Below are 20,630 nucleotides of genomic sequence, written 5' to 3'. Positions count from 1 at the left end.
TCTCCAGAATCCGCCCTTTTCTTACTGAGGAAACAGCCAAAACACTCATTGTTGCTCTGATTCATTCTCGTCTTGACTACTGTAACTCATTACTAGTCGGTCTTCCCCTCACTAAACTCTCCTCTCTCCAACCATCCTCAATGCAGCAGCCAGGCTCATCTTTCTGACCAACCGCTACACCAACGCCTCTACCCACTGCACTGGTTTCCCATACCCTTCAGAATTAAATTCAAACTTATTACTCTCACCCACAAAGCTCTCCACAGTGCTGCACCTCCTTACATCTCCTCCCTCATCTCTGTCCACCACCCTACTCGGGCTCTACTTTCTGCCAACGACCCTAGATTAAAATCCTCCATAATCCGAACCTCTCACTCCCGTCGCCAAGGGTTTTCTCGTGCTGCACCAGTCCTCTGGAATGTGCTACCCCAGACAATCAGATTAATTCCCAATATCCCCAGTTTTAAACGTGCCTGAAAACACATCTATTTAGACAGGCCTATAACATTCCCTAATCTGACTCCTTTCCATAGCCCCCGTTTATATTAGTCATCAGAATAAGATTCCCTCACACTACTCTTCATTTCCGTCATACACGGATACCGGCTGGTGACGACTAATGCAGCTTTATGTTACCACCCCATGTGTATAAAAATTGATAGGACTATTGTACAGAACAAACACTGTTACACTTTGTGTCTCCCTTTTTTCCTCATAGAATGTAAACTCTTGCAAGCAGGGTCCTCACTCCTCTAGTTTGAATTGTAAATGAACTTTGTCACTATGTAATGTCTGATATTGTTTATTTCATGTTTCCTCTAAATTGCAAAGTGCTGCGTAATATGTTGGCGCTATATAAATAACGATTATTATTATTACTATAGGTGTTACGCTGAATTGAGGAGTGTGAATGCACACTACCTGCATGTGCTGATGCTCATCTTAGCGACAAAGTACTCTGTGTTGTAGATATTGCTGACTAGTGTGAATGCACACTTAATATACCATATTCACTTAGTGTGAATGCACACTTAATATATTATATTCATCTAGTGTAAATGCACACTTTTGTTTAAATATACAGTCCCTTGTAAGTGTGAATGCACAATACTGCTTGAGGTGCTGCACTGTTTGTCATGGGAGTTAATGCACAGGGAATTTAGGTGATGTGGCTCATTCCAGTGTAAATGCACACTGTGTCACAGGTGCTGCGTTTCTGTTACGGAGTCTATTACTTGCCCAGGCCATACCTTCGATTTTGAGTTACGTGAACGCAAAAATTTCAAAAACTATATTTCTTTACCTACTTTTCAAATATGATCAGACCTGCGTAAAAAGGTTCCTGATTCCATCACTGTTCTTGTTAGGAAAGTAGAGTGTAAATGGTGATTGGAAATTACATTCTGGAAATTTTAAGCATATTTTACTAACATGAGAATAAACATTTCCATTCATATCCAAGCAAAATGTATAATAATAAATAATCTGGTCATCAATTTGATTGGAGTAGTAATGTAGTAAAATTAGCTAAACCCAGCCTTATATAGAAGATTAGATAATATTGGGACAACCTTTTGAGACATCCTCTTTCTATATGATAGATTAGGGCATATTGACATCATAGATTTTTTTTTTTGCGCAGGATCTTGCTTTATAAGCCGGAGCAGACAGCCACTGCAAAGAGCTTCATTCCCGCTGATGGACTCGATATGATCGCGTATTATCCGGTTGCCTATTTTTTAAAATTGGTGCTGCTTAATACTACATTCTAATTGCAGTGGCCAATTGCAGCTTCTTTTAGTCTTTTAGTATTATCAGCTAACTGGCAGAGGTTAGAAAAGCTATACACATATATATATATATATATATATATATATATATATATATATATATATATATATATATATATATAAATAAAACGCGTGCAGGCAGAGTAAAATCTGGCTTAAAATTCCTGCAAAAAAATCTGTGTGAACCCAGCCTTCTAATGCATGCACCGCTCTCTGGCAACTGAAAATCAGCAGAACTCTGAATTTAACTTTAGAGAAAAATATATCATGTAACTAATAATGATCAGTAAAATAAAATATATATTTTGTGCAACATTTTATATGATGAACAAAAGTAGACTTTCCCTATAAATTTAAATATATGAGATACAAAGGACGTCTTTCTTTTATAGTATATCTGTTTCCCTAGTAACAATGACATGATGCAGCTTGGAAACTATTATACATGAGTTATAAGTGTATATTGCTTGCAGCCATATATCTGAACTATCTGAACATATATATAACTAAGGTGGTTGTCTAGCAAAAAAAAAGTTTAATTGAAAAAACAAACAAAAACAACCCAACAACCTACCAATTGTACACCATGTTCCAGATCTGGTGCATTTCTTCACTCTGGGGCTACCTCAAGAAATGTTAGCAAACATTCGTTTTCTGTTATCTAAGAGAAATGTCAATGCCTGTCCATAGGCAAAGGGGGGCAAACTTTACTTTATTGAACTTCTATCTCTTGCTCAGTGGCATAGCTATAAGGGTCGCAGCGGTTGCAGTTGTGACTGGGCTCCTAAGCCTGGGGAGCCCATGGGGCCCCGTTGCCACAAAGCGCACTAATAATTAAATACATTCTGATGGCACTTCCTGGTTTCGGGCTGCGCTCCTTAGATGTCACGGACACATGGTACACTCAGTACCATGTGACCGTGATGTCATGTGAGGGCCGTTCCAGCCAGTGCGCAGAAGGTCCAGGTGAGCTGCAGAGGGGGCCCATAATGTACTGTATTGTGCGGTTTGTGTATGTGGTGGAGAGAGGAGAGGGCCGTTAAATTACAGCCCCCCTCCTCTCTCCACCATAAACTGCACAATACAATACACTACAAACTGTGGGGGGTCGCGAGTCACTTATCGAGGTCCCAATTCCTGTTGAATTCAATGCTGGAGCAAGGAGCTGACAGCTCCTTCCTCCAGCATTCACTGAGCCATGAGCGGCTCAACGCAGATAGGCGCGATGTAGTGACGCCATCGCGCCAGTCCGCGCCGAGTCACTCATATCACAGGGCAAAGGAGGACAAGGATGCTCCACCCAGCGTAGGAACGGGATAGGTTAGTAATTTTATTATTTTTCTATTATGCACATATGGGGGCATTAAACTGTATGGTGGGCTGATATAAGGCGGGGCTGATTATACTGTATGGGGAGCTGATATGGGAGATTTTACTGTATGGGAAGCTGATATGGGGAGCATTAAACTGTATGGGGGCATTATACTGTATGGGGGGCTGATATGGGGGCATTATACTGTATGGGGGCAGCTATGGGGTGCATTATACTGTATGGAGGCAGCTATGGGGAGTATTATACTGTGTGGGGTCAGCTATGGGGGTGATTATACTGTGTGGGTCAGCTATGGGGGCATTTAACTGTGAGGGCTACTATGGGGGCATTATACTGTGTAATGGCAGCTATGGGAGCATTATACTGTGTGGGGGCAGCTATGGGGGCAATTATACTGTGAAGGGGCAGCTATAGGGGCATTATACTATGTAGAGGGCAGTTATGGGAGCATTATACTTTGGAGGAGCAGCTATGGGGGCATTATACTGTGTGAAGGGAAGCTATGGAGCATTATACTGTGTATGGGCAGCTATGGGGGCATTATACTGTGTGGAGGGCAGTTATAGGAGCATTATACTGTGGGGAGGCAGCTATGGGGAGCATTATACTGTGAAGGGGCAGCTATGGGAGCATTATACTGCGGAGGGGCAGCTTTGGGTAGCAATATACAGTGTGCGGGCAGCTATGGGGAGCATTATACTGTGGGGGGCAACTATGGGGAGCATTATACTGTGTGGGGGCAGCTATGGGGGGCATTATACTGTGGAGACAGATATGGAGGGCATTATACTGTGTGGGGTCATCCATGGTTGCTGTTGGGCAAGGCGACTGGGCATAGGTGCATTCAGGGGTGAGGTGGTGTTGGAGAGGGGTAGGGGGGCCCAAGCTGAATTCTTACACCAAGGCCCATGAGCCTTTAGCTACGCCCCTGCTCTTGCTGCTTACAAACCCATAGCTAATTGTCTCTTCCCAACCGAAGCCCACATCTAGATACTGAATGTACTGCCATAGTGCTAAAACAGTGCTCTAGGGTGTAATGCCACTCTGCCACTGCATAATTAAGAGTGTTTTACAGTCCGCAGGTAAACAGTGCATACGTTGTGCAGATAAATATTTCATACAGTACCTATACAGCTCAGTTTAGTGCACATAGTACTCAGTATATGCTCTACAATACCAACATACACACAGCGCCCAGAAGTGTATTTTTAGTATAGACAAGGGCAAATCATTGTCCAGATACATAGTGCATACTAAATTCACATACTCTGCCCAGATAGTGGCATATAGTTCTCAGATAAATCAAGCATACAGAGATCACAGTGTCATATATATATATATAGTTCCATACTCTTTCTACATAGTGCAAGCAGTCCATACATTAACACTTACAATGCCTAGTGGCACACAGTATGCATAGGCACTGCCACAGCTCTCAGACATTCCCATACTGAGATAAAAGTCTCCTGCAGCATACACTGAATGTAATGTAATGTCTTATTAACTTCAATGCTGCATGTCTTCTAGCTTCTATGAAAATGTGGTACTCGGTACATGTGTGTGATCTGTAAAATTTTTACTATGCAGTTCCAGGACCTTGGAGCAGGACCCTGAACTTACAGCAGGCCTGTCAGTCTTAGGGCATGTTCAGACGTGGCAGTAGTAGTGGTAGTTCAGAAATTGCGGATATCACAGCAGACTTGCCGCAGATCTCCGTTTTTTGCATTGCCAAGGCTGAAATCTGCAGTGAAAATCCGCTATTTATCCGCAACAGAATGTGCATGCTGCGGTGTGACATTTCTGGTTTTTTTCCGCAGCGTCTGAACTAAGTTACCTAAAAATGTATAGAAACCAATGGAAAAAACGACTGCTGCGGATTTCCACTGCGGACTGTCCACAGCGGAATTCCAAAGCAATTCCGCCACGTCTGAACATGCCCTTACTCTTGCAGTCCCGTCCACATTAAGCTACTGAGCATATATTTATGCTTCAAATGCACAGTTATCCTTAGCTTTTTTTGGAGTTTACGTACAGATAACACCTTTAACTTTAGTACTGTATTCTAGAAAAGTATATAGAGAATAGATTGCAAGTTCTTTGGTCTAGTGAACTCCTTATGGAAGATCCTGTGTGTGCAGATTGCATGGCATTGATATACTTGTGTGCGGTCTGTATTTGATTTGTTCTCCAGGTATTTTGTCTGTTACGGCACAGTAACCAAGTAAACGCTGCTCGTTTCCTTTCTTGTTTCTGCCCTTCCTGTTTTCTACAGAAATCTCCTTGTCCTTTTCCATCCTGCGACGTTCCACCCTGGGCCCTAATGTCCCTCTGCAGGAGGCAGCTAGGAAGACTCTTTGGGCTCTTGAAAATGATAACAAGGAAATGCTGTTACTATTCAAGGTAGACTTATATTGTAGAAATGAAGAATTCATGGTCTCTGGATTGTATCATTTTAACTCTAGCTAAGTTTTCAGTTATATATGTTTTAGGTTTACATGACATGGTACAGATCTGTATCATATACAACCATTGTATCCAACAATACACAAAAAGGCAGGATGTGTGCTACTGTTTTCAGAAAACACTTTGGGTTTGGGGATTCCAGCTGAATCCGGCAGAGACAGACAATTGCATTGTAAATAGAGAGCAGATATGTCGTCACTTAAAGGGAAAGTTTCCTTCAGATTACAATGAACGCTGCATGGGATAATAAAATATATACAGAAACACTTATCATCCTGATTCTGACATTTCTAACATTACTTTGACACAGCGCAGAGTCCTGACTTCATGTTATATCAATTAAGAAAGTAAAACGGCAGTCATTTGTCATCCGGATTGTTATGACATCATTTCTAGGTAAGCATGGCAGTTTCTAAGGAAATCAGCCGTCAGAATAAATGCCCCCCACTGTCAAAAATTTAAAGATGGAAGACAAAATCAAACTCCGCCTTACTTACCAAACACATTCACTTTTTTTTTGATTGAGAAGCATTTTTAGTTTTGTAAATGCTGACACACAAATAACAGACCATATAAGAGTGTTTATATCATGTCTGCTACAGTGCCCATATAGTCTTTGCAACAGTGCCCATATAATGGATACAACAATGCCCATGTAGTACCTGCCTTCATGTCATTGCATAATGTTTTAGCCTAGGGCTCCACAATGACACAGGGGGTCATCGCAAGATGAGGTAATGCCGTTATTTTACCGTGACTCGTAGAGGACCCTGCCAACATGTCAGATATTTGTGCATCTGAATGCCTGAAACTCAAGGAGTTTAGGGAGTTCAGTAAGTCTTCGGACAATCTGTGATTGGATAAAGTGAAGAAAGTAAGAAAATTAATACATGTTTTTTGTACAAACTGAACAGAATAGTAATGCACATAAAAGAGCATTAGATGTAGTAAATGAATAAAAGTGCCTGTTTTAGCACATATACAGTACAATAGTGCAAGTCATAGTGCCTAAATAATGCCATTCATTGTGTGTATATGACACCAGCTGTAGTGCCCATACAAAATTGTCAACATATAATGCAAACTATAGTGCCCTCATCCATAGTACCCACTTAATACCAGTCATAGCACTCACATAATATCTGCTATAGCGGTTTCCAGGCAATGTGACTTAACAATTAGGTATCAGTTAAAATTCCAACCAATTGCGAAAATTAGATGGGTGGCACCCCTTAGGCTAAACAGCAGTTCTGATGTTCAATGGAACTGTAGTGCTTGTGCCTATGCTTAGGCTGGGTTCACACAGTGCAGATTTGCTGTCGATTTTGAATGCGTTTTTTAAGCCAAAACCAGCAAAGGAACCTAAACATAAGAAATATATAAAGGAAGGCCTTATAGCTCTCCTCTCCTGCATCCAATTCTGGATTTGGCTTACAAAATGCTGGCAAAATCTGCAACAAATCTGCACTGCGGGAAGCCAGTCTTAGGGCATGACCACACGTAGCGGAATTGCTCTGGAATTCCGCTGCGGACAGTCCGCAGCGGAAATCCGCAGCGTACACATTTCTCCATTGCCTTCCACAGCTTTTTAGTTGTGTTCGTTTACACGTTGCGGACAATTCCGCTGCGTAGCATAGGCTGCGGCGCGGAATTTGGTGTCCGCAGCATACAATGGTTGTTGCGGACATGTAGCGGACTTGTTGCGGACTCATTGCGGAATTTCTCCATTGACTTCAATGGAGAGTCAAAATTCTGCAATGAAGTCCGCAGATGTTATGTGTGCTGCAGAGCGTATTGGTTTTACTAACATGACATTTCTTCATTCTGGCTGGACCTATGTATTTCTAGGTCTACAGCCAGACTGAGGAAGTCAATGGGGCTCCCGTAATTACGGGTGACTACGTGTGTGCACCCATAATTACGGGAGCGTTGCTAGGCGACGTCAGTAAATAGTCACTGTCCAGGGTGCTGAAAGAGTTAAGCGATCGGCAGTAACTGTTTCAGCACTCTGGACAGTGACTTCCGATCACAAGATACATCAACCTGTAAAAAAAATAGAAGTTCCTACTTACCCAGAACTCCCTGCTTCTTCCTCCAGTCCGGCCTCCCAGGATGACGTTTCAGTCCAAGTGACGGCTACAGCCAATCACAGGCTGCAGCGGTCACATGGACTGCCGCGTCATCCAGGGAGGTTGGGCTGGATGGCGAAAGAGGGACGCGTCACCAAGACAACGGCTGGGTAAGTATGAATTTCTGTTACTTTTACTAGGGAAAGGACTGTCCCTTCTCTCTATCCTGAACTTATAGAGAGAAGGGAAGCCCTCTTCCCCTCAATACGCAACGTCTAGTCCGCATCAATTTAATGCCCATTTTAGGCAAAGCCACAACAGAATCTGCAACGCAGATTCTGTGCGGCATTGATGCGGATAGTGGCGGAAAAAATCTGCCACGTCTGGGTATGTCCTTAGGGTGCCCCCCATAGTTCTGTCCTCTGATGTGTCTCAGAGCTTTCCTTGAAGACTTTTAGCTAAACTTTAAACTCTGTGGACTTTCATTTCCAAAATGCAAAATTAACCACTTATTTAAAAATTTCCAATAAAAAGGATTGTCCGGTTTCAGCAAATCAATGTTATTTTTTTATATAGATAAAATGTGTACAATTTTCCAATATACTATCTGTATTAATTCCTCACTAATTTCAAGATCTCTGCTTGTTGTTATTCAATAGGAACATTCATTGCTTGTTTCAAGAGGATAAAATTCTGTCCATGATCATGTGATGGACACACAGGTGCACGGTTCGTTAGAAAACACAGCTCTGAGGGGGTATTTAATCGGTGCTGTTTTGCTGCACGTTTCGCAGAAAAGCCAAAAACCGCACCTAAAAACGCATGTGTTTTTATTGCAATTTTCTATGATTTTGCAAATCGCAGTAAAAACGCATGTGTTTTTTCGGTGCGGCCAAAACCGCACAGTGTAAATACACCTTGATACAAATACTGTAATGAGCTGTGCACCTGTGTAACCATCACATGACCATGGACAGAATTGTATCCATTGGAAATAAACCGTAAATGTGTCTACTGAATGACAACAAGCAGAGATCTTGAAAACTGTGAAAAATGAATAAAGATAGCATATTGGAAAATTGTATACTTTAATTATACAAAACATAACATTAATTTTCAGGAAATGGACAACCCCTTTTACAAGGGAATCATTTGAATCCGAGAAACAACCAATGTATATCTTTGTACATTTGTACGCATTCAATAAAACGATTACTGGATATTTTTCCAGCAACAATCGTAAGTGGAATTGGAAAATACTTCACTTTACTGTTAAATATCTCAACAGCAATAGTGTCTTTACATGACAAAGGTAAAACAACCAAAGCTGTAAAGGAATATCCACCGCTCCCAGCAGCCTCTCTGCTCACTAATACCAGAGCAGGGGTTACAGTACTGGCCTTTCCCAGCATACCATACTGTCACACGTAAAGGTCAACAAAACTCAGCATGTAGCCAAAAATCATTGGTCAGAGTCCATAGAGGCACGGTTTATATTAGGAAGCCTGGAATTATACTTATAATCAAGAAGCCTTGGCTCACCTATAGTTTACCATATCATAGCCTGATTTTATGGTTAGGCAAAAGTGGCAATATTGAATTTTCTTTATCCTATAATTAGTTATGGTTAGTAACATATCCATTTGTCTGTAGCTTAACCCTTAGGACCTCACCAGGTGTGTTTTAAATGACCACACCAATTTTTCATTTTAGATATTGTCATGTTCAACAGTAATATCTTCTTATATTGTATACAAGTAAAATCGGCAGACTATAGACTGTTTCACAACATTTAAATGGCTTGTCATCTGTGTACTGCTCTTGGCAATGACAACCTACATTCTACTGACAGATTTGCAGGGAAGTGGCAGATAATTTAAAGAAATTTTTCACATTGTAATGTTCCTGTTTGTTAGAAGGGCTGCTTAAAATAGGTTGATCAAAGCAATCAGCTATAATATGCGGAGGGACCTCGCAGCAAGTGATGAATTCCTCTGCAGCACCACCACAGGAGAAATGAAGCATCACATGGTCCTTGCTCTCTATGTAATGAAGATATGTGCCAGGTCCCCCAGAGAGAAACTCTTTGTAGCTGTTCCTTGCCCTGGCTAAATGAGGTAGATTACACTTGAGGGACTCCCCTTTATATACTCAGAATGCTCTAACAGGGAATAAGAAGATGTGTTTTTCTAAACCACACAACCCTTTGAAATATATAAAACCTACAAACACTGTTCTGTAATAAAAAATATTAAGTATGGTAAGAATGAACCAACAACAATATTGACCTACAAATCATGCCCTACATACATTCATACCACAAGTCATAACATAAATATATAGCCTTTATTGACAATCAAATATATGACAAAAATTCCCCTAAAAACATTTAAGAGACACCACATCCCATAAATAATCAAATGCTGCAGCATCTCAAATCGTGTTCGATGGGCTGCACACTCACTCCGTCTACCAGCTGAATTTGCCAACGGTGGTATCTAGCTGCATACCTTGGGAATAAGCATTGCATTGAGTTTTCTTGGTTATACTGAATTGCTGAGAGCTTGACTTTATTTGTGCTATTTTATTAGTTTATTTAACTATCACCTCCCCATTCAAATAAGAAAAAAATCCAAGACAAAAAACCCATAAAGGTTTTCTACCAAATTCTGCTGTATGAATGCTATATTTTTTTTTAAAAATACTTAAAATGATATTTGAAAAATCACTATTGTGCCTTTTTAATGTGACTTCGGTGTGGTTTTCATTTTTAGAAACATTTTTATTTATTTTTTATTTTAGGAGCTGTCTGCCCGGCTAGTATCTATCCAAGCACAAAATGATGTCTTTATTGTCACCTTCAAGACTATTGAGGAAATCTGGAAATTTACTACATACCTCTCACTTGGTAATGCCAACATTTGCAAGTGGAATAAAATGACTTAACTGACTTCAGCAATAAATCCTAAAGTTGGTGTTGATTAAGTTATATTCCCAATTGACATAGCATATTAAAATCACCTTTCATAAAATTCTATTCACACAGTAATAAAAAACTGACATTTTGCTCTCATTTTATAACAAAACATATTTGGAAATATTCAATACACACCTCTGAACAGGGCTGGGTTATAAGGAGGGCAAAATTAGCAAAATGGCCCTGAGCCCTCATTATCTGGGGTATGGTAGGGTCAGGGGTGGACATATCATTGGTGCAACCTGTGCAGCTGCACTGGGGCCAAGTAGGTAAGCAGGCCCACTGTCAACTTAAAACAGCCTTCCTCTGTCTATTAGATTGCATGTAAATGTCTGAGCTAAAGAATTGTATGGCTAAGAATAACTGATAGATTTGTTAAAGAGACATAAGGGAGATTTATGATGAAATATTGGAGATCAGGGGGCCCATATACAGTTCTTACACAGGGGCCCTCAGCTTTCTGTGTCCACCCCTGGGTAAGGTGGTATTATTTGAGCATTGCATAAGGGTGTTATTTGTGTACTGTATGATGGTATTATTTATACACTGTATAGTGGTGTTATTTGTGCACTGTATGGTAGTGTTAGGCCCTGTTCAAGTCACATGTTTTGTTTACGTTTAGCGTGTATGTTGAGAAAGCTCCTGATGTGTGCTCTAAAGGTGTCCATAGGGCTCCATTAGCCCAATGGAGGCTAAAAGATTGTGCTTTTGTTTTTTGTCTGGCCAGTATCCGTAAGTATACCGCAAAAAAAAGTATGGAATAGCGTAATAGACTATGCTATTCCCTCCCACAGAGTTCAGTAAAAAAAAAAGTATACGTTAAATGTATATGTTTCCTTAACATAGTAGCCTATGGTTGTCAGATGGCACTGTAAGGCAACCATCACAGGCATAAGTTAAACGCATACGTCATGAGTTGTTAATGAAGTATCCGTTAAACGGATGCCATTATAGCCTACAGGTGAAGTATATGTTAAACAGATGCCTAACATTGACATTGGTATCCGTCACAATAGGCTATTATGGAATCTGTTTAACCTTTACGTCATGAATGGGTCATGAGAGTTCATGATACTGTATATACGTTAAACGTATACCCTAATAGTCTATGGGTTACGGATGCCACTGCATCAGTCACAGCCTATGTCGGAAGCTTTTCACAGCATACACGTCAAACGTAGGTAAAACAAAATGTGATGTGATCAGCCCTTTTATTTGAGCTCTGTATGGTGTTAATTGAGTACTGTATGGTACTATTATTTATACAATGCATAGTACTTTATTTGTGCATTTTGTAATAATTTTGGACAGAATGTTCTTATGATTGTGACACTTTTTGTAATCTTTTAATATATTTAAGCTGTATATTTTGTATATTTCGACTATTCCCTACTTTCATGAGTTTGTGTAATTGTCCTTCCTTTCTAAGAAAATCCAAAAACCTTAGAGGGCCCCCAATCAATGTTTTTCCCAGGGTTCCTACAAAGACGTTGATTCAATCTAGAGAGTAAAGCTCCTTTGATGCTACTTACTGCTCCTGCATTAGCAGGGAAATTACGAGAGCGGGTACAGATTCCAAGTTTGCTCCCCCTGTTGATGAGAAATGTGAATGAATAATATAGAAAACCATTCTTCTTCCATTTTGATTGTGTTTCAGTGTTTGTGTATTGTATTTTCTTATACAATAACTAATTAAATGCAACACTTTCAGAATTTAATTAGTAAAATCAATAAGAAGAATTTAAAGTAATTCCTCAAACTATTGTGAGCAATGGAACAGACTCCCATTTGGTAGTAACATTAAAAAATTATTACTAGGTATTTGAATACCATTAGTAAGATCTAAAGTAACTAACATTTTTCCGGCTCATGTACAAATGATTTCCCATTTTTCATTATGTAGGTTTACAATTGTAAACACTTCTTGAAGGGCATACTGTAAAATTACTTTAAGTGGTTTAAAGATTCTAGTAGTAGATTTTGTCTTGTGCCACTAGATGTCACAATAATTCTAATAATCACACCACAGTCTACAGTATGAAAATAATGTAATAGTGGAGGCATTGCTATAAGTAATGTGAATATATTTTTATTTTGCTTTTTATTTTGTTTTTGGATCACATACTGAGCAACAGATTCTAAAAGATTTATTAAAGTAATGTTAAATATTTTGTTATGCTACCACTAGGTATTGTGGCTTGCACTCTGGAACATCTGCTCTTTGATGAGAGGTACTGGTTGAATGCTGCCTTGGTTGAAGACACAGAGATACAAGTATCTGTAAATCAAGATGAATTAGCAACATTATATCTTGGTTTGCTTCTTCAAGAAGGTAAGTGAAGGCTTTTAAGTCCCCACTAACTTTTCAAACAACTTATGCTGATCTAATAGTATACCTGATATAGATTAACGTTGTAATTTAGTTACTTTTAAAATGCAGTTGTTTTATCCATGGAAATTATGTGTGAAGTTACTGCCACTAAGTGTCTCCCTTCCTGTAATCTGATGTCCACCCCTTGTTGTCAAGCAAAGTCCATCCCTGGTTACAGATAGGCCGCAGAAGGTGGGGATGTGTCTCTTCACTGCCTGCCTATACAAGTCTATTGGGAGGGGAGGGGGAGCAGGAAGAGGGACCAGAGGGGAGAAAGTGAGTCACACAGACATGTTGCATACAAGTCTGTAGAGAGGGGAGGGTTGAGCAGGAGCAAAAGAAAGGAGGGTTGAGCAGGGGAAGGGAGCAGGAGCAAAAGAAAGACACACGCTGCTGGTAAGATTTCTATGTCACCCCAGCACTGGATTCTTAGCTACACATAGAAATTTCCTTATTTTTGCAAGAAAATCACAGTTTTTTTCAATGAAGATAACATTAAATTAATTAGAAATACACTCTATACATTGTTAATGTGCTAAATGACTATTCTAGCTGCAAACGTCTGGTTTTTAATGCAATATCTACATAGGTGTATAGAGGCCCATTTCCAGCAACCATCACTCCAGTGTTCTAATGGTACATTGTGTTTGCTAACTGTGTTAGAAGGCTAATGGATGATTAGAAAACACTTGAAAACCCTTGTGCAATTATGTTAGCTCCGCTGTAAACAGTTTTGCTGTTTAGAGGAGCTAAAACAGATAAAAACAAGGGGATGTATACAAAAACACAGAAAAGGGCCATACTTGCAAATGGACACAGCCAGGTCAGAAACGCTGATGAAGGAGAGTGGGCAGGTGCTTTAAATAATAATAGCCACTCCCACTAGTCTTGAGGGGAGTGGTGTGTGGTGCATGGGATGTGTAGTAAGAAAAGAATAGTGTATGTGCAAGTGTAATACTATAAGTGAAATATAGGGGGCAGTAATGAGTGAAGTGCCTCAAAAGAAATAAATGAATAATGGGGTGTAAGTGTGTGAAACATGGAGGGATAGTGTGTACGTCATGAGGCACAACGTGTATAGCCAGGTAAAAGCCTATTTGTGACGCCTTGATAGTTCATAGAGCGGGCTACCCTGCTTGCTATGCCAAACAACAACACACCATGCTCTCCCAGCATCAAAGACCCGGCTGTGTCCAAGAGAAGCGAATATACGTAATAATGAAAAAGACCTGGGGTATTAGTGATCATTTTGGCCAAAAGGACGCAAGCTCGCAATCCACGACAAGGATCCCCAGACTTGCGAGTCCCTAACTCCTTAACTGGAACTGAATGTTCCTGATGCACAGACAAAACAGATAAAAACAAGGGGACATATACAAAAACACAGAAAAAGGCCATACTTGCAAATGGACACAGCCAGGTCTTTTTCATTATTACGTATATTCGCTTCTCTTGGACACAGCCGGGTCTTTGATGCTGGGAGACCATGGTGTGTTGTTGTTTGGCATAGCAAGCAGGGTAGCCCGCTCTATGAACTATCAAGGCGTCACAAATAGGCTTCTACCTGGCTATACACGTTGTGCCTCATGACGTACACACTATCCCTCCATGTTTCACACACTTACACCCCATTATTCATTTATTTCTATTGAGGCACTTCACTCATTACTGCCCCCTATATTTCACTTATAGTATTACACTTGCACATACACTATTCTTTTCTTACTACACATCCCATGCACCACACACCACTCCCCACAAGACTAGTGGGAGTGGCTATTATTTAAAGCACCTGCCCACTCTCCATCAGCGTTTCTGACCTGGCTGTGTCCATTTGCAAGTATGGCCTTTTTCTGTGTTTTTGTTTAGAGGAGCTATAAAACTGACCTTCCTTTGAGCTAGTTGAGAATCTGAAGCATTACATTTGTGGGTTCGATTAAACTCTCACAATGGCTAGAAAAAGAGAGCTTTCATGTGAAACTCGACAGTCTATTCTTGTTCTTAGAAATGAAGGCTATTCCATGCGAGAAATTGCCAAGAAACTGAAGATTTCCTACAACGGTGTGTACTACTCCCTTCAGAGAACAGCACAAACAGGCTCTAACCAGAGTAGAAAGAGAAGTGGGAGGCCCCGCTGCACAACTGAGCAACAAGACAAGTACATTGGAGTCTCTAGTTTGAGAAATAGACGCCTCACAGGTCCTCAACTGGCAGCTTCATTAAATAGTACCCGCAAAACGCCAGTGTCAACGTCTACAGGGAGGATGCGACTCCAGGATGCTGGCCTTCAGGGCAGAGTGGCAAAGAAAAAGCCATATCTGAGACTGGCTAATAAAAGGAAAAGATTAATATGGGCAAAAGCACACAGACATTGGACAGAGGAAGATTGGAAAAAATTGTTATGGATAGACGAATCGAAGTTTGAGGTGTTTGGATCAAACAGAAGAACATTTATGAGACGCAGAACAACTGAAAAGATGCTGGAAGAGTGCCTGACGCCATCTGTCAAGCATGGTGGAGGCAATGTGATGGTCTGGGGTTGCTTTGGTGCTGGTAAAGTGGGAGATTTGTACAAGGTAAAAGGGATTTTGAATAAGGAAGGCTATCACTCCATTTTGCAATGCCATGCCATACCCTGTGGACAGCGCTTGATTGGAGCCAATTTCATCCTACAACAGGACAATTACCCAAAGCACACCTCCAAATTATGCAAGAACTATTTAGGGAAGAAGCAGGCAGCTGGTATTCTATCTGTAATGGAGTGGCCAGCGCAGTCACCAGATTTCAACCCCATAGAGCTGTTGTGGGAGCAGCTTGACCGTATGGTATGCAAGAAATGCCCATCAAGCCAATCCAACTTGTGGGAGGGGCTTCTGGAAGCATGGGGTGAAATTTCTCCCGATTACCTCAGCAAATTAACAGCTAGAATGCAAAAGGTCTGCAATGCTGTAATTGCTGCAAATGGAGCATTCTTTGACGAAAGCAAAGTTTGAAGGAGAAAATTATTATTTGAAATAAAAATCATTATTTCTAACCTTGTCAATGTCTTGACTATATATTTTCTAGTCATTTTGCAACTCATTTTATAAATATAAATGTGAGTTTTCATGGAAAACACAAAATTGTCTGGGTGACCCCAAACTTTTGAACGGTAGTGTATATATATATATATATATATATATATATATATATATATAAATAATAAATAGCGATAGGAGAGCACTATTCTTCTATAGAAGACATGATAGCAGTTAGGCTCCACCCACTAGTTCAGAGACAACTGAGAATTAGAGATAGAGCCTACAGAGAGGAAATCTGCTAAAACATTTAGAATACAAGTTATATAATGGCCAGAACTAGTGTTATTTCTCATGTATACACGTAGGACATCTTATTCTGAAAGTCACCTGAAAAGTTAGGTACACTTTAAAGCATATTTACATGGTAGAATTTTCTTACACTACCCATGAGCTAGTCGACTCCTGAAATTATTTAGAATATCAGACCAAAAGGACTTCCATGCACTGTGCTTTAGTGAAATCTTCCATATCAACCTGACTGCTCATGGATAGCAAGTACCACCCCATATAGTTTGTATGCCATATCACCCATTAGCAATTCTCACCCAATCAGGCAAGAATTGTCACAATATTTTGTGATACTTTATCATAATTATTAAAGCAAGTGTTGTTCCATCTTGTGCATTGTAGGGTGCTTCTATGCAAGGGCCGTGGTACACGACGCTGGTGCACAAGTGGACGAGGAGAAAGAATTCCTAGCAGTGTCTGTCAATGATGTGGTTTATGTTAAAGACGTTGGTGATGAGTCGTCATGGGAAGGACAGTCATTAAGCACAGGAGAGCGTGGCTTTCTGCCCATTATAGCAGTGGAGCCACTTCCACATCCTTTCTACCAGTAAGTGCTTTTTATTGTTTCACAATGTAAAATAGCAAAGTGCCATATTATAAAGTGTACAGATCATATGTCTCATCTACTCTAGGTATGATGGGAGATATTTACTAAGCAAAATGCGCCAGAACTCTATCACAAATGTATTATTAAGTATTTTAGACACTTCTTAAACTTTTTTCCTTCCATAATATTAAAATGTGTCTAGGAAAAGTGTTGTGACAAATGAAAAAATCTTAAAATACACTGGATTTATTAATGCCCATAGGGCAGCATAAGAAAGAAAAAAGTTCCTAAAATGCCCATCGAGTTGAACAAAATTGATCATACAGTGTGTACCGTGGTGATAAATATGGAACAGTTTCACCTGTTTTCTCTAGTACTATCCTTTCTAACTTTACTATAATGTTAACAAACCTGCCCCGATGTTCTTATGGAGACCCCTCCATGCAGTTATAGGAATAGTCCTTATCAACTGAGAGGCAGACCACACACTTATTTTCTAAGTCCAGAGCTGGGGCACAAGTAATCACAGACCATATAGCAACGTTTGTAACAAGGCTCCATTCAGTGTCGGCAGCAGAGTGAGTTCACAGCCCATATCACATACATATATATCTACATACTTACCTACAGAAGTACACATATATGCATATATAGTAAAATTCCTTTAATCTGGCATTAATGGGATTTAATAATTTCTGAATGATCAGATATTCTGGATTAGTAGAGGCATACCTTCCAACCTCAGGACGCAGATACAGTTGAATCCAATACTGAATCCCTGCTTCAGCATTCGCTGTCCATTGCTACTTTAAGCGCTAAGCCCGTGGAGGTCCGGTGAGGTCCTTGACTTTACTGTCGGACCTTCAACTATGGAGTCCCTGGCCAGAGCAATGCTAACTCTCTGGTCAGGGACTCCTGTCTTGGGAAAGCCCTTGACATAACTGTCCATATATGGACAGTGACGTTAGTGGCTCCTCCAGGAGCGAATTCCCCGGCCAGAGCGTTGCAGATGCTTTGGCCAGGGATTCCGTCATCTCAAAGCTCCTATCATCACTGTCCATATATGGACAGTGACGTCAGTGGCTCCTGGAGCAGATTCCCCGGCCACAGCGTGGCCGATGCTCTGGCTGGGGATTCCACTCCTAGAGGGAGCCCCAATGGTGTTATCTACAGGGGGTAGCGCTATCTACAGAGGTGTGTGGCACTAGCTATATGGGCACTGGCACTTTATATGTGGGCACTGGCACTAGCGGCAGCTAAGGGGGCATTATACTGTATGGTGGCAGCTATGAGGGCATTATTCTGCATGGGGCAGCTATGGGGGCATTATACTGTATGGGGGTAGCAATAGGGGCATTATACTGTATGGGGCAGCTGTGGGGGCATTATACTGTATGGGGGCATTATACTGTATGGGGCAGCTATGGGGGCATTATATTATATGGGGGCAGCAATGGGGAATTATAATGTATGGGTGCAGCTGTGGGCATTATACTGTATAAAGGGATTTGTGTGGGCATTATACTGTGTGGGGGCATCTATATGGGCATTATACTGTATGGGGCAGTTATGGGGACATTATACTGTATGGGGCAGCTATGGGGACATTATACTGTATGGGGCAGCTATGGGGATATTGTGCTGTATGGGGCAGCTATGGGGCATTATTCTGTATGGGGGAATTTGTGTGGCCATTATACTGTATGGGGTCAGCTATTTGGCATTATACTGTGTGGGAGGCACTATCGGTTACTATACTGGCAGCTATGGGGAGATTATACTGTGTGGGGCAGCTATGGCGATATTGTGCTGTATGGGGCAGCTATGGGGCATTATTCTGTATAGGGGAATTTGTGTGGCCATTATACTGTATGGGGTCAGCAATTTGGCGTTATACTGTGTGGAAGGCACTATGGGTTATTATACTGTATGTGGGGCAGCTATAGGTATTATACTGTGGGGGTTTCTATGGAGACATTATACTGTGGGGAGGCACTAAGGGAGCATGATACTATGTGGGCTGAACCTGGTGTGTAACGGCGGATATTGGGCAGGATTTGAGGCATGGCTTAAAATAGTAAAAAAATTGCAGCGACACATTATGCACGCCGCGTCGGTTGTCCCTCTTTGCGATTCTTGAAAGTTAGGAGGTATGTTAGAGGTCATAGATAAGTATATAAGACTCACTTGCAAGGTTAAAGTATTTTCTAGCTGAAAATATAATGTTAACACAATATTTAAAACTTCTATCCTGCTTCTCTTGTGAAATCCCACATAATATTGTAGTTTCTATGCTTTAAACAAGTGTTGTATTATCGAAAAGATTATCTGATGTCTGAGGAATCTCAGAATACATGAATATGCACTGAATAAATACTATATGCACAGATTTACTAGTAAGTAAAGAAGAGCCTAATTTATTAAGAGGTGCAAACCCCTTTATAAATTAGGTGCATTTCTGTCCATCCATGTGCCTGAAAGTCAAAGTTACTCCAGCTACAAGATGGCATAGATTTACCCTATAATTGACACTAATTTCTGGTGTAAATTATAGGAAAATGGTTGGGCCTCGGGCCATTATTTCTAGTTTTCAGCCTATAAAGTAATGTTCCTATTTATTACACACAATATAAAATTTGTAGAATTTGGCTTCAAGAGCATAATAATACATTTCCATTTATTTACAATACTTTGCAAAGAATCTTGTTATGATGTACACTATCTGGACAAAAGTAAGTGGCCACCTGACCATTACACCTGATGCTTGGTGAATATCCCATTCCAAAACCATGGCTGTTAATATGGAGTTGGGCTCCCGTTTACGGCTCCTCTCTTCTGGGAAGGCTTTCTAAAGGAATCTGGAGAGTTTGTGGGAATTTGTTCCAACTCAAGCAAAACAGTATTTGTGAGGTCAGACATTGGCGTTCCAATTCATCCCAAAGATGTTTGATGTGGTTAAGGTCACTCGAGTTTCTCCACACCGAACATGTCTTTATGGACCTTGCTTTGTGCACAGGGGCACAGTCATGCTGGAACAGAAAAGGGCCTTCCCCTAACTGTTACCACAAAGTTGGAAGCATACAATTGTCTAACATGTCTTTGTATGCTGTAGTATTAACATTACTCTTTAATGGAAATAAGTGGCTTAAAGGGGTTTTCCGGAAGTAAAAAATTACTTTTAATTAAACTAAACAATACAAAACATTTAACTTTGTAATGTACTAACGTTTGATTAGCTGGCTGTATCGTCGTATCCCCTCTTCCTTCACGTGACCGCTTGTCCATGTAAAATTTGCACTTCCTGTGCATACCCGTCCATTCGCGCCTAACTTCCGGTTTGCGGTTTCCGGTTTCCACAGTGTACGGCTACGTCATAAATGACGTAACTGTACCACGTGTTTTCCCCATCTGCTTAGAGCATGCGTGGTTGACACTACCACGCATGCTCTGTTAAATGATATGGCTGCGTCTTCAGCAGCAGTGTTTCATTGCGCATGCGCAAGTCTTAATATGTGGTGTCGGTGTGCACTGTGACGGCCGTGTCTGCCGTAGCTCGCTCTCTCCTTCTCCTCCTCACAGTCCGAAGCGCATGTGAGGAGGAGGAGGAGGGTGTTTATTTGCTCACTGTAGGAGCGGAATCCCCAAACCCGGGATTTGGGATTCCGCTCCAGGAGAAGTCACAGACTTCACTGTGTCCATATATGGACACAGT

General features: G+C 40.8%; 1 protein-coding gene across 1 annotated transcript in view; it reads left to right on the top strand.

The window, feature by feature from the left end:
• The window catches only part of SH3TC2 (SH3 domain and tetratricopeptide repeats 2), an 86,671-nt gene that overhangs the window by 16,990 nt on the left and 49,051 nt on the right, over positions 1 to 20,630 (top strand). Inside the window, exons 2-5 of the mRNA XM_075856588.1 lie at positions 5,396 to 5,523; positions 10,458 to 10,563; positions 12,821 to 12,964; positions 16,714 to 16,918. Of these exons, the coding sequence (XP_075712703.1) occupies positions 5,396 to 5,523; positions 10,458 to 10,563; positions 12,821 to 12,964; positions 16,714 to 16,918 (583 nt within the window). The remainder of the gene's footprint in view (positions 1 to 5,395; positions 5,524 to 10,457; positions 10,564 to 12,820; positions 12,965 to 16,713; positions 16,919 to 20,630) is intronic.

The sequence above is a fragment of the Rhinoderma darwinii genome, chromosome 3, assembly GCF_050947455.1.
Source record: "Rhinoderma darwinii isolate aRhiDar2 chromosome 3, aRhiDar2.hap1, whole genome shotgun sequence".
Taxonomy (NCBI): Eukaryota; Metazoa; Chordata; class Amphibia; order Anura; family Rhinodermatidae; genus Rhinoderma; species Rhinoderma darwinii.
Note: the sequence above shows the minus strand (reverse complement) of the source record. Positions and strands in the feature narration are given on the sequence as shown.